The sequence below is a fragment of the Lactuca sativa genome, chromosome 4, assembly GCF_002870075.4.
Source record: "Lactuca sativa cultivar Salinas chromosome 4, Lsat_Salinas_v11, whole genome shotgun sequence".
Classification (NCBI taxonomy): domain Eukaryota; kingdom Viridiplantae; phylum Streptophyta; class Magnoliopsida; order Asterales; family Asteraceae; genus Lactuca; species Lactuca sativa.
The window spans coordinates 263,231,748-263,256,621 of record NC_056626.2 but is presented as its reverse complement, the minus strand read 5'-3'; the positions used below and the strand labels follow the sequence as shown (position 1 = coordinate 263,256,621).

Sequence of the window (24,874 nt, the reverse complement as noted above, 5' to 3'; positions counted from 1 at the left end):
TCAAGCTTACTTGCCATTTTGGGTGATTTGAAGGAAGAAGGAAGAAGGGAACCATTGGGGATTTAAGGACAAGCTTAAGAACCATTTTGAGTTAGAAGCCCAGATCTGAAGTTGTTACTTCAGATCTAAATGTATCTTGGCCTAGAGAACCATAAAGCATCAGTCTATGGGTTTATTGTAAAGCCTCATTGTCTTAAATCCTAGTTTATGGTGTTTTGAACCTAGATATCCTTAGCTACACGTAAAGTTTGCCACTTTACGTGAGGAATAGGCTTTGGAAGAGTCGATTTACAGTATAGAGTCCATGCATGACTCAAAAGACTCTGAATATATGAAGGACTAAATACACTCGGCAAGTCCTTCGAGTGGACTCGGCGAGTAGTTTGAAGATGGAGATGAACTCGACGAGTTGGATGAACAACTCGGCGAGTCTGTTGAAGATTGCCTTGGACTCGGCGTGTCTGTTCTTGGACTCGGCGAGTCAAGTCGCGAAACCCCAAACCCTTCGAGTTAAGACTCGGATCAGTGAGTTGAGTGGGGCCTCAGTGAGTTGGTCATGACAGGACTCGGAAACCGGTAGACTCGGCGAGTCAGGGGCTGACTTGGCGAGTCGAGTCGTGAATGAAAGGATTTTGAGCGTATAACTCGACGAGTCGTCGGGCTGACTCGGCGAGTAGGGTCAGTTAGGAAGGTTGACTTTGACCAGGACTTTGACTTTGTCAAGAATGGGCTTAGTTGGCTTCTAGAGTTATGTGTGGATCTAAGTGTTATATGTATTGATATTGGTAGCCCGGGGAGTTGGTGGAGCAGCGGTTCAGAGAATTGTCGGTCAGCAGCAAGAGGGTTATCAGCAAGTTCTGCAGTGCAGGTGAGTTTTCCCTTTGTGTGAATGGGTCTAAGGCCATAATGCCGGACCATGTAGAGATGAGTAGGAAGACCCAAGGGTTAGCCCTAGGCACGGTATGCCAGTATGATAATTAGGACCAAGGTCCATTGATAGCGGGCGGGTGCCCAAGGAATGGTTTGCATGATAGAGTATACTTGTTGTCTGTGTGATACTTGTATGTGTCTGGTAGGGAGGTGAATGTGGGCGAGGTCTCGTATCTCACCAATAGCAGAGTGTGGACGGTGTTCCACATCTCATTAGCAGCAGAAAAGGGGCGAGACCCAAGTTAGGGAAAGAGTGAGTGTGGGATGGGCCCATATCTCATTATCAATAGGAGCGTGGATGGGGTTCCATGACTCATCAGTAACAGGACAAGGGCGAGCCCAGGATAGGCGAGGCCTTAGGACAGGGTCCATTAGTATATGTTTAGCTTATGTGTTGTGATATGTTTATGTGACAGTATATTTTAGTGGGCGAGGCCTAAGTGAAACAGATCTGTATCCGAGCGGGGCTCGAAGCCAGGCGGGGCTTGGAGCGGTGGGGCCGTTGTAGTGGGCGAGGCCCGAGGTAGCGAGAAAGCCCCGAAATAGTGGGCGTGGCCCAGTATGTGCTATATGTGTTCATGCAGGATATGTGGTAGGTTGGGTAACTCACTAAGCTTCGTGCTTACGGTTTTCAGTTTTGGTTTCAGGTACTTCCGGTAGCGGTGGGAAGAGCTCGGGGTGATCGCATGGCACATACCATTGATTAGTCAGCCTAAGATGTTTTACTCTGATAATGAAAATATGTTTTGGAAATGATACTCTGAATTCATGTTATGACTTATGATATGTTTTTATGAATATGGCTTTGGTATTGATTTAAAGAAAATTTTTGGTACGGATTTTCCGGACGTTACAAGAAATCAGAAGCCACTCCAAAGCTCAAGGAATTTATTAGCAGATTGAGCTACAACTACGAAAGCTGGTTTGAAACATTCGCACTGACAACAGTTTCGCATTCAAAAACCAAGCGTTTCAAGAATTCCTTATTGATAAAGGAGTTTTTCACAAATTTTCAGCTCCTTATACTCCTCAACAAAACGGAGTCTTTAAAAGACAAAACGGCTCGTTGTGTGAAGCTGCGAGAACCATGTTGTCATTTGCGAATATGTCATTGTACTTTTGGGAGAATGCAATAGGAACTTTATGCTTTACCCAAAACTGATCTATCCTCAATAAGCATTTCTATGTCACTCCATATGAAATCATAAATAATCGGAAACCTAATGTCAAGTTTTTCCATGTCTTTGGTTCTAGGTGCTTTATCTTCAACTCAAAGGAGCAATGGAACAAATTCGATGCGAAGACTGACGAAGGTATTTTCTTGGGGTATTCTTTAACTTCTAAAGCATATAGTATCACACCCCCAAACCAGAACGGAGGAAACGTCTAGGGTCGGATGGAGTGACTTCATGTGCAGTATCGTAACAATTGAATATAAGTAAATCATAGCAACACAAACATTCATCCATTAAGGATACGAGGTTACAATGTTTCCAAAGTGTTTTTGCTCCAAAAGTTAAGTACAAATAATTGAAAATGTAGAAATCATGATGTAGTGATTCTTGTCCTCAAAACGTTTTCATAATACATGTTCACTGGTTTCCTAAGACTACAAGCGGTTTTGAAAAGTATCAACATTAAAGTTGGTGAGTTCATAAACGTTTTTGTATGAATAAGATCTGTAATGTTTCATTGTAAATGATAGCGTAAAACTTTCTAGAAAATCCAATATTTTCTTAAATGTAAACTGTAGTCTTAAAACCCTAAGACCAAAAATGTAAGTAGTGTTGTAATGTAAAGTAATAACATATAACTTCATATATTTCATAAAACCAAATAAAGAAGTGTTAGCCCCGTAAACCAAATGATTGTTAATACCCTATGTGAGTTATTATAACCATACTTACACGACTAGTGGCATGTAGGACGTTCTTCAGGCATCGAAGCTGGTAGACATTTGTCACCCTAGACTTTCAGTCTAAATGTAACGAACAACTTAGGTGCGGGGTTGTCAAGGAATCATAATTTGTCAAGCTTTATTGGTCCCTATGTCCCATGCTTTCCATATGTTCATTATGAAGCCTAAAATGGACCTTAGAGAGCGTTTCAAACATGCATGGACGTAAAGTTAGAAACTTTACGTGATTTGTCCACCCTTAGACATCAGATCTATGTTTTGGGATGTTGAATTGAGAGTTTAAAGGCTTAATGGGTCAAGACCTTCCTTAAGGGACTTAGGGTTTGAGTTTGTAGCCTTGTGGATGATCCTTGGGAGTAAATTTGGAAACTTTATCCTACTAGACATCCCTATGGATGGGAATATGAGGTTTGGAGCCTCTGGTATTCAAGAAAAAAGGGTTAACGCATTAAGTGGGTTAACAGATCGAAGAACTCGACGAGTTCATGAGTGAACTCGGTGAGTTGGGTTGGAGTTGCCCCGAGTCTATTGAAAAGCAGAAGAACTCAACGAGTTGTAGGAAAATTCGGCGAGTTGGATCGCAATATATATATATATATATATATATATATATATATATATATATATATATATATATATATATATATATCTCAAAATTTAATAAATATATAAAAGAAGTTATTAGCTTATTGTATTTTCATGCCAATAAGTTCATATATCCAAATACGTTTTGTTAAAACTTGGTTTTGGTACAAGATAAATTGATAAGAATGTTCAGAAAAGCATCATATATTGTTTGAAATGGGGACTTAGGACATCCATAATGCATTAGATTTTAATGGAGCGTCATATCATCGATCACTATTCCATACAATTCTATTCAATTTTATCCCACATAACATTAAACTCTACAAGTTCGATGGAGCATAATAAAAAAAACATTTATTTATTTAATAGCTAAAATACATTAATAAAAATCAAAAAAATAATAAAAAACCGAAAAATACACTCATTAAAAAAGCAAAGAAATACAATAACCAAAGGACATCAACTAAAATTGAAATACCTAAAAAGATACACAAACTATAACGTATTGTATTTTATTTTGATCTCGATACAACAGCTCCTCCAAATATCTCGTCCCTCATCTGACATGATATTTTGGTCCAAAAAGAACATTGACATCCCTGCTTGAATTTTTTTTCTTTAACTTTAATCTTTTCTTGTTTTAAATCATTTTTTTAAACCTAAAGATTTCTTCTAACATTCATAGTTTTTTTTTTATTATCATGCACATGATTTTCATGTATTTCATTAAGTCGACTAGTTAATGACGAGGTGGACTTTGCTTTATCTTTTACAACTTTTTCCACTGCCTTCGTACCAATTAGACGAGTTGCATTGCATCCTCGTTATCATCCAAGTTGATAAAAGCTATGTGTAATAGATGGAGATCTAGATTCTTTGGGCGTAGTGCTTACGACTTTCCGATTGGGTTCATTTTTGACCAAATTCCAAATGTGATTATGATTGAAATCTATAGAATATCTTGCACTATATTGCTCAAAAACTCCTTTTTTTTTTAAGTCTTCATCGGACCATCCGCTTGGGTGTTGGCTTTTGAACACTAAATAAATTTGATTGTATGCAAGAACTAGTGGGTTCATGTAATGCCAATGTGTTTTGGCTTTGAATATTTGTGTGAGCTCTTATAGTGCCCATCGTGCTGGAACTTTAATAATATGTGTTGATACGTTGCCAAAACTTCGTAGTCACATTGTATTGTGCCCTTGATGCTATCTTCTGATATGTGTAACCATGCTTTTGCAAGTAATATTTCTTCTTCCTTACTCGAATAGGGTTTTTTAGACTTCGATTTTGTTGGTGGGAGTAACTTCTGGTGTAGGTTTCGTATTTTGAGTGGGTTTTGGCTATTGATTTTATGAAGGATTTAGGATTGGGTAATTTGGGTTTAGAGAAATTGGAGATGTATTGTTGGGTAAGGAAGATTCTTTTGATTTTAGAGATCAATGGAATTTGACTGGTTTGTGTAATAATAAGAACTAGGAGCGTTCCCTTCGCGTTGCAGGGGTTGGAAGTTATTGCTTTGGTTTGAAACTAAAGTACATTGCCAGAATTAGTAACCACAATAGAGTATGTTGCTAGTCGATTATCGTATTATGTATTGTACTTTTTATTTGTTATGTCTTGGGATTCATCCGTATTATTAATAGTAAACCATCAATCATGTAAAAAATGTAACAGAGGGATCATAGTGAACTCTATCACAAAAATGTTTTCCAAAATTTGTAGGGAATGAAAAATTATAATAAAATCCAACCAGATTAATGCTCTAGCTAAAGCAAGTGGAATAATCAGATTCAAGGGTGTGTTTCCTTTAAAGTCAATGACTGTATATTTTGAGTAAAGAACATTGTTTCCTTCTTCATCTAAAGGACCAGGTCCTACTGAAATAAAGCTCACATTAAGCATCATTAGACAAAAAAAATTAATTTCTAAGATTTGAGTAAATGTGACAGGTGTCACTCATAGTACCAATATAGGGTTTTTCTTTGTCTGCTTGTGTAAGCAATAAGCCGCCACCTGTCGTTTCCTCGGCTTCCTCGCCATTTTATTCAAAGTAGAAGATCAAATTAAGAGGTTTCAAATCCATAACATCTTCTGTTTCAAGAATACCAACAATATCATCTTCCTTCAGTATGAGATGGTTTGACCCATTAAACTCAACTTCAGTCCCTGCATACTTGGAGTATACAACTGGGCACCAGTCTTTAAAATAATTATAGAAATAGTCATCTAAAATTATCACACTGAAATAATCCGCTACATACATTTAAATCTTAAGTTATTTTAGCATTAACAACATAGTTAATTACCTGGACAACAATTTACACCTTGTTTTTCCTAATTATCCTGCCTTCTCCAACTGCAACAACCTCACCACCTTGCGGCTTTGTTTATGCGGTGGATGGGAGTAATATACCACCCGCACTTTTCTTCTCAGCATCCTTGATTATTACCAGCACTTTGTCACCTAATGAATTCAATGAAGTGTATTGCAGGATGAAATGAAAGAGAACATATATTAGAATCGTTTTTTTTGGAAAGAGTTGAATCTGTCAAAATAATTGTAATATGAAGAATCATAATCTGTCATGTGTTTGGATAGCATGAAATATAAGGATGAAAATGAATTCATTTTACACTCCCTACCCATGATGAAATCCATGAAACATGAAATTTGAAGGATTCTGATGGAAATAGACTTCTGTCCATTTGGAAACCAAAAACAACCTGGAACTGAAAATGGTGTGTTTGGGATGAGGCAGTAAAAAGATTAAACAAACCAAACAACCAGATAACCTATACACAACTATCTTACATAATTTAAATTGGTTAAAGATTCAACCTTGGGAGCAATGGTAGTCAGTGGCGGACCTATGTAGGGCCTTTGGGGTCCCAGGCCACTGCTCAATTTCCGGCACGTAGTGTAATTTTTTTTTTTTTGGTTTTTTCTATTAGGTGCACCCGCTTGAAGTACGAGGGACACCCCTACTAAAACAGTCTGCGTCCGCCATTGATGGTAGTAGTAGATTTGATGACCAGACTAAGGGTTGAACATGGTTATCTGAGGCTTCTTCATCAATGCGTTTAGATCATCTTCTTCAAAAGAATTCAATGTTCTTTTTTTACCCAAAACAAAAGTGTAAACTATGATTTTTCAAAAAAATTACACAGAAAATACATAAATGCAAATCGATTTTATGAAGGAAAAAGTATCTCTTGCTTAGTTTTCCCGGGTTAGATAGTCGCCTCCTTTTCCCTTTAACTCTATCATCTTTCCTTCTTGGCAAAAATTTCCCCCCAAAAGGTCATCTATACGAAGGCGATTGGCCGACCATCCAGCTCAGTTGGAAGCAGAGAAGCGTATGTCTAAAAAATTTAAACTGGTAATATTTAAACAAAATCTTTATGAAATTGAAAATGAAACACGAAATTGAAGATGAATGGTTTCCCAACTGAATTCTTATTGCATTCAATACGTCAATAATAAGCAAGATATCAGGCAAAAACAAAAAGAAAATCACTTACCTGCGGTTGAGTCGGCCGAAGATGAAGATGGGGACGGTGGCCGTCGAGGAAAAAAATTAGCCGGTCCGCCACCTTTCTTGCAAGACTCATGGTTTTCTTCTCCATCGGACCACCGACGCAAGAAGGGGAAAGTGGAAGGAGTCGGTGGCACATCCTTCATCAGGAAAGCTTTAGATATAATTGGTAACAACTGTTGATAGATCGGTGGAGAGGCACATCTGAGTAGACATCGGTGGAAAAACAACAGTGTCTGATATAACGATCGAGGATGGATCGATGAACAGTACCCGATCCGGCTACTGTTCATAACGGTCTTGGAATTAATAAAAAGTATATGTGAGTGAGGAGATCATGCAACGAAAATGATCATATTAGAGGTTTTTATAGGAAAAATGTTATCAGCACTTCCAAATATCAATACTTCATTATATATTTATAAAACTTGCATTTTTTCTTGAACCACATTCATTTGAAACTCCCATGTATTTTTTCCTTTCACCACATTCATTTGAAACTCCCATGACTTTTCAATTTATTTTTAATAATTATTATAAGTTGGTTAATAAGGTTAAATAAATATCAAACCTAAAGTGTAATCATATATAAACTAAATTTCAATATTAAAAAAATATATTTTCTTCCACTTATAAAGTTTTTTTAAACTTTTAACATATTATATTTAATTTATTAGGTCTAATATGTTGTATGTAAACCATTATCATTTTAAAGCTACAACTTTTAATCAATTTGTATAAAATACTTAAACTGTTAATTTAAATAGAATGTTACATAATCAACTTAAATATAAAATTTAGTTCAACGTAAACAACCCAAAGAATATTTTGTAAATAGTTAGAAATGATAAAGTGTAATGTCTTTCTAATAATGATTATAAATTGGTTAATAAGGATAAATAAGTATCAAACCTAAAGTGTAATAAAAATAAACTGAATTTCGATATTAAAATAATATTTTTACTTCTATTTATAAAGTTATGTCTTTAACATTTAACATATTATACTTAATTTATTAGATTTAATATGTTGTTGTATGTAAACCATTATCAGTTTAAAGTTACAACTTTTGAACTGGATGGACAAAATACTTAAATTGTTACTTTAAATATAACATTACAGGGTCAACTTCAATATAAATTTCAGTTCCACTTAAAAAAAACTCAAAGAATATTTTGTGAATAGTAAAAAGTGATAAATTGTAGTACCAAATGCAAAACTAAATTGTAATATCAATTCACTAAAATATTTCCTAAAGATATTTTTATAATCGTTAAAAGTTTTGAAATAAATTGCTTAAAATAACATACAATAACAATAGCTAAAAATAACTCTATATAAATGATTATATTGTTACCTTTAAAATAAAAAAAAATTGTGTAATATTTTAAATAATTACACTGATAGAAATTAAAACATTAAGCAAATAAATTTTAAAAATGAATTAACAATAACAACAACTATAAATAATATTAAACCATATATTATATTTACTTTTATTCATGAGTAACCCGTGGATAGAGGTCATTCAAAAGATTGAGATTATGCAGCTTTAATATATGTATATATTATCATATAATTCAAAATAATCAATATACTATATCAACTTAGCATATAAATTATTATATCAAATTTAACAACGACATTATTGCTATATTAAAAAAAAACATATATTTGTGAAGATTTCAGGTATATAGATGCTTATGCGCAACGCGCGGGCATTCACCTAGTTGTTGCATAAAGTGATGATATTTTTCATAAAATGTTCAATATTCTCTATATATTCGGCATGGAATTTTAAGGATTTTGCATAAAAGTTTCAAGTAATTTGAATGACTTTTAATTATAAATAAATTCATTTACCATTATTAATTGAAATTTTATTAATGTAATAAGTTAGATTTCTCCTTGTTAACATACACTTCAAATATGGAAGATAGTCAACTGTTAATTGTGGTTTGAGTCAAATATTTCAATATATCATATTTTATCAAAATGGTTTTCATTCAAATATATACTTTTATATTTTATAGTCAAATATATTATATTGGTCGTGAAACTCATGTATTACATGAGTTAATTTATAAAAAAAAAGTTAAATACGAAAGTCTGAATATTTGAAGCTTTGGATTTATAAGAAAAGAAGAAAAATAATGAATTATTAAAATTGAAATGTTTTTTTATCTTTTAAATTTAAATAAATAAACAAAATAAACTAATAAACTTTAATTTGAGAGTGTTTTGAAATTAGAAGGTAAAGCCATTAATAAAGTTAATATCAATTTATTACTTTATTTATTTTAACTATTATATTAAAATATTATTTGGAATTTAACAAAATAGGAAAACCCGTTAGATGACATGTGAAAAAAAAATTAAAAATAATCATAACATCATATTTGACAAATTGAATTAGTATGTGTGATATGTGGCAAAAAAATCTTCATTTATTAGAGTGATTTGTTGTAATTATTACATTAAAAATATTATATGGAATTTAACAAAATAGAAAAACTCATAAAATGGCATCTAAAAAAATAATTCAAATAACTAGAAAATGACATTTGACAAAGTGAATGAAAATGTAACATGTGACAAAAAATCTTCATTTATTAGAGTTGATTTATTGTAATTGTTATTTTAAAATATTATGTGAAAATTAACAAAATACAAAAACTAATAAAATAACACGTGGAAAAAAATTAATTCAAAATAACTACAAAACGACATTTGTCAAAATGAATGAGAATATGAAATGTGACAAAAAAAATCTTCATTTGTTAGAATAAATTTTTAAATTTAACAATCTTTTCATGCAAATACTATCTTGTACGACATATATACAAATACCATAATATTTTCAATCAAATATTATATTTTGTATTCTAAAATCAAATCATATAATATTTTCAAATCTTTTAAAATTTTCATCAAAATATTATGTTTTGTATGATTCAAATAGTATTTTCAACCAAATATATTATATTTTGAATCAAATTTTAGTGGATGATTAAATTAATTATTTAACATATATAATGATTTGTATTATTGTATACATAAGTGCAGTGCAGAAGAAACTTTTAGTTCCTTGACAGCATAACTATTTCCTCGACAAGTTTGTGCACATTCAAGGAAGATGAACCACTAGGAGCCGTCGCAGCATAAGCCTTTTCCTTCCACTTCATGGCCTTCTTCCTCATACGGTGGCCTTTTTCTCCGAGCATCAACTCATGTACGAGCTTACTGACTTCCTCCCTTTTAACGTCCTTTACCATCTCTAGTCCAACCTCCCATTCCTTACATATATACCTACAATTAGTCATTTGGTCCCACCCATAAGGCCAACAAATCATTGGTACCCCAGCCGACAAGCTCTCAATGGTGGAACCCCAACCACCGTGAGTCAAGAACCCTCCGATGGAAGGGTGCTCCAGGACTTTTTCTTGTGGGCACCAGGTTGCTATGAAGCCCTTCTCTTTAATATACTCCTCAAATTCAGGAGGCAAAACTGAGGATTCTCCGACAACCACACCAGATCTAATTATCCAAAGGAAATATTGGTTACTATTTGCAAGTCCCCAACCGAATTCTGTAAGATCTTCTAAGGACATTATTGTTGAACTTCCAAAGTTCACATAAATCACAGACTTTGGTTCCTTGGATGCGAGCCATTGTAAACACTCTGGTTCTTCTTTCCATAAGCTGTATCCATTGAAATTCGACATCGTGTTTTGTTTTTCCTCTGCCGGAATCCGATTAAGAACTAACTGTATAGGTCCCACTGTGTAAATGGGAGGAATCATGGATGAAAGAGCATCAACAATACTAGTCTCCAACGTGTCAAATGTGTGAATAATATTGTATTCAACACTGTGGGCCTTTTGTGTAGCGTCAGTACAGAACGTAAGAATTTTGTCGTGAGGGTTTGTTGTCCTTATGTGGCTGGGAAAATGCTTTAACTGGATTCCTTTCATTCCTGGAATCCAATCTATAATGGTTTCTAAATACCCGTTTGTCAAGTAACTTTCATCTGTATACAAGAATGACCGCAGTTATTTTATTTTGTATATATAAAGAGAAAGAATTATATGTAAAACACACGTAATTAAAAAGCAAACCTTTAAGCGGTACAAATCCTTTTTCGATGAGAGATTTTGTCTGGTACAAACCCATGAAGCCACAAGCGGCAACCGTCCAGTAGAGCATGATAGGGATCCCGAGCTTTTGTGCTGCATCAATGGTGAAAGCCGATATGAAGCCATCAGAGATGATAAGAGTTGGTGGAGTTGGAAGTTTCGTTGCAAGTTCAAGGAAAGGAGCTAAGAAGCTGGTTTCAATATGATGAAGGAGCACGTCTATTGCAGGTTCCTCTTCAGAACTCCGTGGAATGCTATCAGGAATTGTTGCAAATCGGAAACCATCTGAGCCATCGAGGGTGTGGGCACCACCAGAGCTGACCAACCGCTTGTGGATGATCTCTGTATTAACGAAGGTAATTTGGAGTCCCTTGTGGTGAAGAAGTTGCGCTAGTTTGAGCATGGCCTTTACGTGGCTTTGTGAAGGTAATGGAATAAAGATGACATGAGGCCTCTTCTCAGTTGTGGCCACTGTATCCATTCTGCTGTGTCTGTTTTCAAAGGAATTGTGGTGTATATATATATGGGCTTCTTAATAGCCGGCTAACAATAGTACAAGAAGATAAACATTATAATTAATTAATTCAAACTGAGTGTGGCTCATGTCTTTATATTTAGGTGTAAGATTTAAGTAGCTGTACCTTTGTTTGATTATGGCTTGTTTGTATCGGTACATTTGTTTTAAATTTGACAAAATATTTCATGTTTGATAACGAAATGAACGGTCCAAAATATGCGTCAAAGTTGCCACATAGATATTTAGACAATACGTATAATATTGATGCACGATGGATTGAAAAATAAAGATTGAGTGGAAGCGCTTGACATGGATCAATAAAAAATTATACAACGTACATATGAATCTCGAAAAACTAAAACATGTTGTATATACCCTATATTGATTTTATTTTAGAGGAACTTCATAAAATTCTTATCTTTACTACACATATGAAATTCAATGAATTACAACATAATCATTTTACATACCATATAACTCTATCATTTTTATCCTATAATGCATTGAACTTTACTAAATTTAATAATTTTTTTTTATAAAAACCAATTTATAACATATATTTAAAAATTATAAACCTTTTTATTTTTCTATTAAAGAGATCGATGACTACTGAATTTCAAATCTACTGAATATTTGGGATCTCAGAATAATAGAATTTCATCTGTTCACAAATAGACTTGTGACTTCATTCATATCTCCTATTGAACTATTCATTGTGAATGCTCTTATTTTTATTATGTACAATACATAACACCCACCGCCAAGGAAGACTGAACCATGCAAGTTGAGTTTGACCATATCCGTCGATATTCGGTCTCGAACAGATTTTCAACAGAAAAATGTCTATTGTAAAATAGCTCGTAGGTAAATGTTAGTCACGAATTTTCGACATAATGTTTTGTGGCGAATATACCGACAAAACACATTTGATATATTTTGACCACTTTTACCGACATAATTCTTTACCAACATACGCATTTACTGATAAGATACCAAAACAATGTCATTGTCATTATAAAAATACTGAGACAAGCAATATATAGAAATGAGAAAGACAACTTATGTATGCATCCTGAGCTTTATGTAAGCAAAAATGAAAATTAGAATGAGCTCCCTCATATACACATCCAACCATGTAAGCTCTTTACCTAATCTATGTGATAGGGTGCCCAACTCTTTGTACTTGAGAGGCTTATATAAGTGAAAAGAGTCTGCAATGTATGTGATAAGGTGCCTAGCTCTTTGTATCATCGCTACATAAACACATGACAATCGTGAATTTTGAACCGTAAAAAGCTATAATCTATGATGTTTACATATTTCTCTATACTCATACATACCTGTCAAGAAATTTGAGATTTTTCAACCAGAAACATACTGTTTTTAACATCATTCCTTTTCAATATGTAATCTCTAGACTTTTTCCAAGGCTTATTATTGTTATCGTAGAAGGGGTTTAGAATAGACTGGTCATGTAGAATCTCAATATCATCTCTTTTCTTTAAATTGTCTTTAGACTTGGGGTGCGCATCATAATGTGGAACAAATTTCCAAAGAGACTCTTCTTGATATGCATCACATCTAGTTTGCCTTAGATCAACAGGTTATGCACTACAAAATAAAAGTCATTTAGTGGCATAAAAAAGTATCACAAAAAATTATAAAAGTGTCACTAAAAATCGCTCTAGAAATCAACGACATAGAAAAATAGTGTCACAAGAAGCGTTCCCACTAAAGCCGTATAGTGACACCTTTTTAATTTATCGATACAAACTTTTAGACCTTTAGTAATATATAAAAGGGTTTTGTGGCACAAAATTTATGCTGATAAAAACTATTTCTATTTAGAAATCATACTACCTTTAATGACATATAATAATTATTGCCACAAAAACTGCACTATCAATCTAAACGCCACCATTTGTGTTTTATCATATTAATGTTGATTAATTAAAATAATTATTTATTTACAATATAAAATGAAAACAAAACTATAAAATGTAGAAATCATAATATGGTCATCTTAATTAAAAGTTTGGTTGTCTTCCAAAAGTATTCCAAATGTTTCGAAACAAATTTCTAATATGTGTAATCATATTAAGTCTAAAAATCAAACATAAAACACAAAACTAACAGATGTTTAAATAAAAACTCACAAATTCATTACATTTTGAACCTTTTTAGAATTTATGTGCCAATGATCATCATGTTAACTCTTTCTTAGCACTCATATTAATGGTTACTTGTTAAAAAATAAATACCTACAATAAGAACACTATTCAAGATGAAAACAATAAAATAATATCTACTACATATATGAAAAGAGAACACATCATAATAATTACGATTATTATCATGACTTTTTAAAGGTGGTCTTTAAGTACTCTTTAATTTGAAAAATTCACCTAATCGAGGATGGAAAATCTACCTTATTATGTTCTTAATTCATTTAACACCCTTAGAACCTGAATAGCAACATCAACTAAAAAATGATACAATTTATTACAAATTATTAAAAAAGAATTGATAGTTCAATGCTAAAATAAAAAATAAATAAATAAAAGATCATTAGCGGAACTCAATGTATCATCCAAGAACACCAAAATTGGTTGTGCTTCTTCATCTTACCTCTTCATGATTTTGCACATCTATCACCAAATAATATAACTCATAAAAATTATATCTCTATACATTAAAACCATATTTTGTGACTTAGATGTATATTAATTTGGTTTATCTTCTTTTATTAAAGTTAATTTAACCGAATGAGTTTACTCAAAACTCTATAGATATATTGCTATTGTTCGATCAAAATATTAAGACCAATTTCTATGAAAGTCTTAAGATTGTGAAATTTTTAAAAGCAAGTACCTTTGATGGAATATTCATCAAACCAAATTTGGTTGTGTTGTACCTTACACTTGCACATTTAAGATTTCTGACAGTATAAAGTCCGTTTTTCAGCCTTTTTTTTTACTTGTAGATATTCCTAACATTTATGACAACATAAAATTATCAAAAAGGAAAGTATTTTTATCATCAAATTTATAGGTGATGGTTCTTTTCTTACTAATCCTATAACATCAAGTCTTTTACGATGTCTAGGTGTAATCACTCTCATTAGAAGCCCATAAATCCTTGTTACAAACAAAAAAATGAAAAACAAACTAGGTTAGGAAATTCATCAAAGGATCGTTCCTTATAGAATAATCAAGAACCAAGAACAAAAACTTTCAAAACTGGATTGGGAAAATCAAGAACCAAAAAGAAACAATCCAACAAATAGCTACTGGTAAACAACATAAATTTTTCGAGCTAGTAAATAAAAAAAATGATAAAACATACAATTTGTGAAGATAATGGATTTTTAAGCTTATAATATGTTAATTCTTTTGTTTAGAATAAGGGAGTGAATAATAACAAAAGACGGATGATCATGTGCAAAAATGTGTAAAGGACAAAATGGTCTTTTTTGGTAAATATCAAAATTGGCAGGTTTGTTCATACATGGATGCTAGATAGTTTTTTGAATTAAAAAAAAATCTAAAAGGAGAAGGAATTCAAATTAACTTAGAGGAAAATATGGTCTTCATGTAATAAATACTAAAAAGTAGAAACTTTTGATCTTGAATCGGATTGAGAGCATGTAATTTGTGTTACTATCATTTTTAAAAGTATTGGAAAAAGAACAAAATAACATGAGATATTCCTCTAAACTAAAATAATGACTAAATAATACCAGAAGATTGTGGTTATCCATCTTCTCTATGTAATACTATAGCTCCTCATGTGTCTCTTGAAGGCATGTAGCCTAAAGTTATTCCATGGAATGTATTAACACTATTATATTATTCCATGTATTTTTTTTAATTCAAAATAAATACTTTTAAGTCATTAAGACCTTGCAGATGATCATATTTTGTTGGAGGTAACTTTACTAATGTTATGCTATGTTGAGATAAATCTAAAGCCTTTGTAGCTAAATCCATGGACCACTTTTTTCTACAACTTTCCTAATTAAAACCTTGAAACTATGAAAACAATTTATCAGATATCAATGAAAGAACAAAAAATTTCTAATTTATATTTACTAACCGTTATCTCATATCATGTGCATGTTCCCTGCTCTATGATTTGTGAAAAAAAGAACAAGTTAAATTACACATAATGGGCAAAATAGATAGCAAAATAAGAGATTAAAAAAAAAACCTAATTTAATTTCAACTGGAGTCTTCTAACACTAAAAGGTATATCATTGCAAAAATGAAATTTTAAGTAAAACAAAAGGAATGGAAGTTCGTATGGTATGATTTTCAACCGTACTCAAATTGATTCAAGCACTCAAAACACTAACAAATTCAACTTTTGTGGATTGGTTTTTCTTCAACATTTAATCGAACACATGGTATGCATTTCAGCAAACAATACATTTAGATGACTAAACATAAAAGAAACCTAGGTGCGTCATTATGTGCATCGAGGGTCGGGCGGGGGGAGGGTGGTAAAAAACAAGGATTCTACAAACATGCTAGTGAAGATGACTTAATAAACCACAATAGCGAAAAAACACAAAAAGAAGAAAAAAACAATTTAATGTGATACTTTGTAATGTCCGGATCTTGAGGTGCTTAATGTTTTAATTTTTTTTTTTTTGGCATTTTAGGTTTGCCACGAGGTGGTGGAGGCACCACCACGACGTTTCGATGCAAGCTTGCAACACATGTTTCATTTAAGCTGCCACAGTGTGGCAGTATATGGCCACGACATGGCAGTTGTCTAATAGAAAACCCTATTTTTTCCGATTTGCTCCCTATTTAAAGGAATGTGGAGGCTAGGGTTTGCTCATCCTCAACCTCCTAAAGCTCTAAACAAACCCTAATCTATTTCCTCTATTATTGAAGCTCTTTTTGGTGCTCTTGGAAGTTCTTAAAGGAAGAACTGAGAAGAAGTGAGCTAAGATTCAGTAAGAAAGTCTCCATTCTTCATCCTACCATTATTCTTGACTTTTGTAAGTGTCCAAGACTTGATCTTTGTCATGCTAGGTTGGTAAATCTTGAGTTTTTCCCTTAATATTCATGTTCTTCTTTGTTGGAGTGGTGAGATCTTATAATGTTTGCAACCTTATGAATCTCTAGGACATTTGGAGTGATTGATGGTTTGGATCTAACGTATAGTTAAGTTTGTAGCCATGCATGAGATTTTATCAAAAACCTTTGTTTTGACTCATTGTGGCTTCAAGACATGCATTGGACATGCATGTCCACAAAGCACTAACTTTTATGTTAGTTTTTGTGATAGAAACCCTTCTTGAGTTAATGGGCTAACGACTTTTTGGAATAAGTGCTTAATGGATGAATCCATGTTTTTTCTAGCCTTTTTGGAACCTAGGGTTTGAGTTTTTGACCTTTTTGGGTGGTATTAATGGATAAAGTTGAAATTTTTTATTCTTCTAGACCATGTTTCAGACCGGATCTAAGCTTTGAAGCCGTAACCTCCCAAAATTCAAGACCAAAAATTTCATTTTTAAATAAGGGGTTATAAAACCATAAGTATAAAAACATCCATAATAACATCACATATCAAAACCAAAGTGTCAATAATCAAAACATATTATCATAAAATAATATCATAGTGTAATCCCAAAGATCTCATGCGCGGAAAATCATAGTGTGATGCACTGCGATCGAGCCGGCTCCTTTCCTCTTAAAACAAAATACCTGAAACAAAAGTAAAAACTGTAAGCACGAATCTTAGTTAGTTCCCCCATCATACCACATACCATATAAACACATAACGCCTAGCATATCTGGGTATTGGCCTCCCCTTGGGTATCTTTCAATCGGTAACTGCCTAGCATATCTGGGTGCTGGCCTCCCCTTTGGTATCTTTCAACCGGTAACTGCCTAGTATATTTGGGTTTTGGCCTCCCCATTGGGATCTTTCAACCGGTAACTGCCTAGCATATCTAGGTTTTGGCCTCCCCTTCGGTATCTTTCAACCGGTAACTGGGGACTATTTCACCCCTTACCACTATCACATAATAACATAACACATATATCATAAACTGTCGAACGTAACTGGGTACTAACTACCCCTTCGGTCCTTTCGAACGGTAATAGGGTCTAACCTACCCCCTCCTATCACATAAAACATAACATCATAGCATACTAGCATATAATCATAACAAATAGCAACATACTAGATAATTATCACAAGACAATTATCTCTACTATAACTCTTACTATTCGGGAGGCCTTGGTGCCTTAGACCCACTTCTACTGGAAGCTAACTCACCTCACACTATTGAAGTCTCGTAGACACAATCCCAGCTGCTGGATGACAGATTCTCGAACTGTCAACATCAAAATAACACCTAATTAATAATTGGGTTCCAATACATAACCATAAGTCCATGCTTGGGGTAAAAGACTGCTTTACCCTAATCTTAGCATGATCCAAGACTAAGGTCCAACCCAAAGGCCAAAAAATCAACTATGAGTCATAGCCTAACATATGGCCTAATTTTGCAAATTGGGCCCAAACCTTTACATGGTCTTATTCAAAGGCCCATCCATTTAGTCCAGTCTAACATTTGGCATTTCTAATGGCCCACTATCTCATAATCATGAAGGCCCAACTATAGCCCATCAATGGCCCAATTTTCCAAATTGGGCCCAAACCCTCATATGGGCCTTACTCTAAAGCCCATTAAATTATTATAGTCCGTATTATTGTTCTTGGATGGCCCATCAACATCCCAATCACCAAAGCCCAATAGAAAGGCCCAACTTAAGGCCCAAGTGAAATTAGGGTTTCACATAAAATGACAATTAGGGTTAAGTGTTTCTCACTTAACCTATTAAGGACTTAATCCATTAAGTTCATCACTCTACTAGATAAGTCATATGGTGTGATTGGGTGTAATTCACAATTCCATTCCAACGGCCTAAATATGGGACCCAATAAATCTAAGGCCCATAAATCCAATATTAGGGTTTTTCTAAACGCTAATTAGGGTTTCCAAGTCCATCTTAGCCCAATAGGCCCAATAGCTAGGTGTTTTGATCAATTAGGGTTCATTAGGCCCGTTAGGGTTTCACTAGGCCCATTAGTCACGTGTTTGGGCTTTTAGGTCAATTAGGACTTTATTGGGCCCATTAGGGTTTATTAGGCCCATTAGGGTTTATTAGGCCCATTAGGGTTTTAGTCCCTTTGTCCAAACATCCCAACAAATCAAACACAACAAGCATACCGCCACCCAACACGACGGCTGGTGGCGGCAGGAGGCGGCAGCCACCACCTCAGAGTGGTGGTTAGGGTTTCTTTTCATTATTCCAATTCCTAATTACATTCTATAATACAACTCTTAATTAACACATATACACACACAACTAAGCTAAACACACACACACACATAACCACCTTATGGTGGCTGGCGGTGGCGAGTGGCGGAGGATCTTGATTTTCTGACCATACACTGTGCAAACAACTTCACAAACACACCCATCCAAAGATTTACTCACACAGCCACCACCTCACGGTGGCTTGTGGTGGCAGAAAACTATTTAAGGGTAACAACCACCATGGTCGACTGCCATGGTGGGTTTTTCTCTTTATCTTCGGCTAAGCTATCCCTCACACACCACGAACATAATCACAGCCCACTTGGTGGCGTGCTACGGTGAAGGCAGTGGTAGTACTAGAGGCCATAACGATGGCTGTCAGCAATTAACAGCAACAACTGAAGTCTAGAGCCCGACAACATCCTTGTCTTTGACGGAGATGAGCAGCGGCGACGCCAACGGGGCTGAGACGCAACGCCTGATGAAGAGATGTTGGACAGAAGAAGGATGGCGGCCACAACATCTCCATTTTCCAATCGGTACCGCTTCATTTGACCGTTCTCGGTGGTCCTTCCTCGGTTACGCGCATCGTCTGGCAATGTCGACGGAATTCTGATGGCGAAGAGGCAGGTGGCGCGATGGCGAAAGCTGGAGAAGGGGAGTAGTGAAGGTGGCAGATGATGGTTTGCTCTAGGGTTAGGGTTACCATGGTGAAGCAAAGTGACGGGTTTAATACCTGATCATATAAAACTTTCGTCCATTGTACACCTTTGGTCCCTCCTTCACTATCTCTTTACAAACTCAGTCCATATTTTACCATTTCAACCCCATCCATGGAAATCCCTTAAAAATTAAGTCCCATATTTACTAAGTAGCCCCTCCCTCTACAATTATTTTCAAATGAGGTCCATAATTTACTCTTTAGCCCTTGTTTTCATAAGTCCTTTCATATTAGGTCTAATACTTACCAAATATCCCCCCGTCTTCTAAAATCTTTACAAAATAAATCTCGAATTTATACTTTGTGTAAGACCTGGTTTCAGATTTGCCTTATTAATTGGGGCTACGACTCAATCATTAGTTGTCATGGGGATTAGAGATTTGGGAAAGGAAGGATTTAGCCCATTTCGGATGTAGTTGCTATGATTCAAGTGACCATGTATTCGATTGTGTCTTCGGGAGCCAAGCGTATGACTGTAAATTGATACCTCTGCCTATTATGCATTTTTAGGATTTATTCAGAAGGTTTTAAGGCTTCGGTGTATAGCTAGGAGCATAGGGCTTCTCGCCACCTTTTCGTGGATATAGAGTTCATCGGAAACAGACTTAGAACAAAGAAGTTATATCACTTTGAATTTATAGGCATAAATGGTCCCTAATGGAAATGTTTGGCAAGCAAGTGCCATGCATGCAAGGTGGTAAGCGTGAGGGTACGCCCAGTGTAAGCTGGGTTACACCCAGTGTGTAAGGGCAAAGTGATCGCGGGCGTGGGAGGAGTACGCCTAGTGTACGAGAAGTACGCACAACGTACCCTCAGAGGTCCCAAACCAAAATTTCTCTACTTATGCCCTATTGTTGGGTCATAATTATTGGTTTATACTTTGCTTTTCTAGGAAAATATATTTTTTCTATAATATAATATGTAATATTATGGCTGTGTAACGCTGCACTTGTGTGTGCGGCCGCACACCTTGTGTACGGCCGCACACGCATGTGCAGTTGTACACTCGTGTGCTGGTGGTGGCCCATGTCTCATATATATATGGTGAGGAGTGCATGTGAGGAAAAGGGCTAAAGAAGAGAGAGAAAGTTAGAGAGAAGAAGTGTGTGTGAGAGAGAATCTATTGTAAGGAGCATCACTCAATTTCATTAATACATCATAGATTCATCATCTTCTTCTTCCCATTCTCTTCTATTTTGATCTGATATCATCCAATTGATCGAGATTCCGCACCACCAATTGGATCTGATAGATACACAAGCAATTTTTGGGACTTACAATTGGTATTAGAGCAAGGTTGTATCAATCAATTTTGTCAGATCTGGAGCTTATTTGATCTTATTTTGAAAAGATAATTGCGTTTTTGGATAGATCTCTGAAAATTAGGGGAGGAGGGGGGGGGTTCTTCTTTGCATTTTCCATAAAAACGAGTTTTTGATTGAGTTTTGGAGCAAAAAAGGGTGAAAAACGTCATTTTTTTGCGAATCTGTTGAAGGTGTGCGGCTTGGTGTGCGGCTAGGCCTGTGCGGTCTCGATATACGGCTCGGTGTACAGATCGGAGTATGCGGCCAGGGTGTACGCCTCAGAGTGTGCGGCCTCGGAGTGCGGTCTGGGTTTACGGTCTGTCGCTTCGCGTGTTCGGCTTCGCATCCCGCTTCGTGGAGTCCTCGCATCGCATTCAAAGCCTCATCCTCGCAGCAGCTTCCATTAAAAAATAGAAACGAAACTTGAGGTGTCGGGGATCGAGCCCGGGACCTCTTGGTCATTGCCACAACGCCTTAACCAACTCGTCTAGCCGATCCTTTGTGTCATCCCTTCGAAACTTAAATCATAAGCTGTCCTTCTCGGTTTATAATTTCGAAAATTAACACTTTTAACCCAAAAATCAATTTTTTTATTTTTAAATTCCATTTTCAAACCAAAAATTTTAGTTTTTAATTTTTGATTTTATTTTTATCTTTTGACCTTAAAATTTTTGACTTTGACTTTTAAAATTTGACCTTTGACTTTAAACTTTGAGTTTCTCGTTTGACTTTTAATTTTTCAAAGTTAGCTTTTCGGTTTGACTTTTAAGTTTGACTTTTCAAGTTTGACTTTTCAAGTTTGACTTTTGAGTTTGACTTATTAAATTTGACTTTTAAGGTTGACTTTCTTGGTTTTAAAGTCAAAGGGCAATTAAAAATAAAAAAAATTAAATAAATAAATTAAATAAATAAATAAACAAAAAAAGGAAAATGAGCTCCACATCAATTCCGGTAAATGAAGTTTCATGTACTCCATCTTGTGTTAAAACTATTAAATTTTTACGAGAATCAATAGATCTAATCAATAGAGAGAATGAGGACTTAAAATACGAGAGGTACAATATTAGGAAATAACAGAAACCCTTAAAAGCTCAATTAGAAGCCAAAATCAAGTATTTCCGAAAACTCCAAGAAGATTACAGCAACAAGTGTGAAAATTATGATCACATTAAGAAAAAACTTGCTGCTGTAACTGAAGAACTTGACGCTTTGAAAATTAAGTGTGGAAAACAGATATTAGTTTCAAAAATTACACTGCGTCAAGTAAGACAGTCTAGTCATTATTTGAAAACCAATTAAAATTCAAAGATAATCAAAACAAGGGTTTAGGGTATGATTGTGTTCCTCAACCTTTCAATCACAACTATAACCCACCCCTTGAGACCAATGAGGAAGAAATGCCTGCTCAGTATGGCCAAACCCCTGCTCCAGCTTCAGTTAAGACTGAACAATCAGGGCCAACTGAGGATGTTGAGATGAACGATACTAATGATTCTACTTCTTGTGCAGGTAAAGTAGTAGAGGATGAGAACAAGGAGAAAATTATTGAACAAACCAATGACTCCTTGAACTCTGAATCTATTGCTTCGAACTCAGTTACTTCTGATCAACCTGCTGTTGAGAAGTACAGGCCATCAAATCAAGTGAAACAACCGACTTGCTGCAAGTGTGCTTGTGGGAATAATCAGAAACGAGGCAAGGATACGTCACCAGGGGCAGGAAGAAACAACTCCACAGTGAAGAAAAAGACATGTTTTCACTGTGGAACACCTGGTCACATAGCCCGAAACTGTCTAAATCGTGCATACGTTCCCTATTACGCACAAGGATGGCAGAACACGCAGGGTGGGAGATTCTACAAAAGAAATCACTCAAGGTCACGTTCAGACAATAGTGACTGGAACGCACAGAAGGCCAAGAATGTGAATCCCAAGAACAAGAAGGGAATGTCAGCCAAGAAGCCAAATCCAAGAGATGCTCCCATGAAGTCAAAATCAAAGTCATCTCATCGGCCGACATCTAGATCAAAAACAAGTGCTGAGCCACCCATCAGATCAAAAAAGAAATGGGTTAAACCCAACTACAAATGGGTTCCAAAGGCTCACTCTCCCAAATCTTCTAACGATACTAATATTTCTTCATCTTCTGTTTGTGATAAACAGGACATGTCATGGGAGAGAGTACCATGCAAGGATGAAAAAGGTCGACCTAGTTTCAAAATGGATTGGGTTCCAAAGACCAACTGATCCCCCTCGGTGTCGGAGCAACTATGGAGGCATATTATCAGACTTTGGTTTGTTGGTAGTGGCTATTCCTCGCACATGATAGGGGACATCTCTCAACTGTACAACATTCAGAACTTTGTTTGAGAGTATGTGTCCTTTGCGGGAAGGGAAGAATGGAGAGGATCACATGGGGTTTGTGCTTAACGACATGAAGAATTTTCGGATCTGTTATGAGATTACGCATGTTGTTCTCAGACCTTCTGGATGCAAATTCAATCGGTGACTTACGGTTTGAGTTTTCTTCTCTATACTCCTGAGTTTTTCTTAAGTTGATTCGCTTTATAGACTAATTTTTGTTTTAGGATAGTTTAAATTTGTGCATTTACTTTCGTTTTTCTCCTATGCACAAATTTAGGGGGAGAAATAAAAACAAAACAAAAATCAGAAAAATTTAAAAAAAAAATCCAAAAACATTAGAAAATCAGAAAATCAAAAAAAATATATGTTGGTTATGAAATGTGCTTGAGGGAGATGTTTTGGGAAGCGATATTATTAAGTGATAATAGGCAATCTAAGTGTGTGTAACGTACCCAAAGTTGAAGGGTCCATGCTCTGGTTTGATGCGTCGGTAGGCACAAAAGATTCTAAATGGACATGACTAGGCAGAGATGAACTTAGGAAATCTATAGACTTGACAAATCTTGACCTAGTTAGATCTGTTTAGCCTGACAACACGACGCTTGGATAGGTTGAGCAGGGAGATATATATGAGAATCTACTTGTCACATTAAATGAACCCGTATCTGGATTCGTGGTTTAAATTTTCCTTGATGTGTGGATTATGTCCTTAATTCTGGTATTGATGGGACGAATGGTAAATTCCGATGAATTAGGTCTGTAGAAAATTATTTTCTTTCTTTCTTACTGTTAGTCATATGTTGCCTCCGACCTGGACTGCAACATATGCAAATCTATTTCTCTGCATATTATATCTATTAAATGCTTCTTATCTGTTAGCCATATGCTGTCTCTTTTGTGTGATTAACAATCTGACCTGGTACATAGCATATGCATCCTTCTATTTCTCAATCCCTCTAAAACTATAAGTGATAATAATATGAATCTATCTTCTCTCCTAATGATTGTCTGCTCACCCGATGTAAGGAGTACTCTGGAAGTCTTTGATTACTGGGGCATATCAGGAAGCGGGAAACATCTTCCAGTACAATTAAAATTGAACACTCAAAGATTGTCTATAGATCTCGCTGGTCAATTTAGCTGGACAACAATATCCCTGGTCGTCGTCAGCTGAATGGTCCTTAAGATATAGTATCTAGAAACTTAGGATCATATATAATATCTAGGAACTTAGGATCACATTGTCTTGTCACTTATAGTATGTCCTAATTTTCTCACAGTTTTTCTTGTTTAAGTGGACAACAATATCGGCGATCGACCAGACAAAGACGTGAAGATGGAAGGCACCGACAAGCGGATAAAGGCTGTCTAAAAACTTTGATCCCAAATCATTCTTAAAGTTAGATATCATTTTATTTTTGTTAAATTTGTTCATAGTTTTCCTCTATGCACAAATTTTAGGGGTAGAATTAAAAATAATTCAAAAATCAAACAAAAATCAGAAAATTAAAAATC

At 35.1% G+C, this 24,874-nt stretch overlaps 1 protein-coding gene and 1 pseudogene across 1 annotated transcript; both read right to left on the bottom strand.

Moving 5' to 3' along the window:
- Positions 1-3,895: 3,895 nt before the first annotated feature.
- Positions 3,896-7,066, bottom strand: LOC111904463 (20 kDa chaperonin, chloroplastic-like; annotated as a pseudogene).
- A 2,916-nt stretch (positions 7,067-9,982) lies between these two features.
- Positions 9,983-11,684, bottom strand: LOC111904455 (UDP-glycosyltransferase 85C2). The gene is made up of 2 exons (XM_023900221.3): positions 11,094-11,684; positions 9,983-11,005 (listed from the first exon to the last, which is right to left on the bottom strand). The coding sequence occupies exons 1-2, from the start codon at positions 11,590-11,592 to the stop codon at positions 10,056-10,058; spliced, it is 1,449 nt and encodes a 482-aa protein (XP_023755989.1). The 5' UTR covers positions 11,593-11,684; the 3' UTR covers positions 9,983-10,055.
- Positions 11,685-24,874: the final 13,190 nt, after the last annotated feature.

Bases quoted from the DNA above. Each gene is read 5' to 3' on its own strand.
- LOC111904455 (XM_023900221.3), bottom strand. From the start codon at position 11,592: ATGGATACAGTGGCCACAACTGAGAAGAGGCCTCATGTCATCTTTATT. The intron at 11,006-11,093 runs GTTTGCTTTTTA...TCTTGTATACAG, and splicing joins AGGATTTGTACCGCTTAAAG to ATGAAAGTTACTTGACAAAC.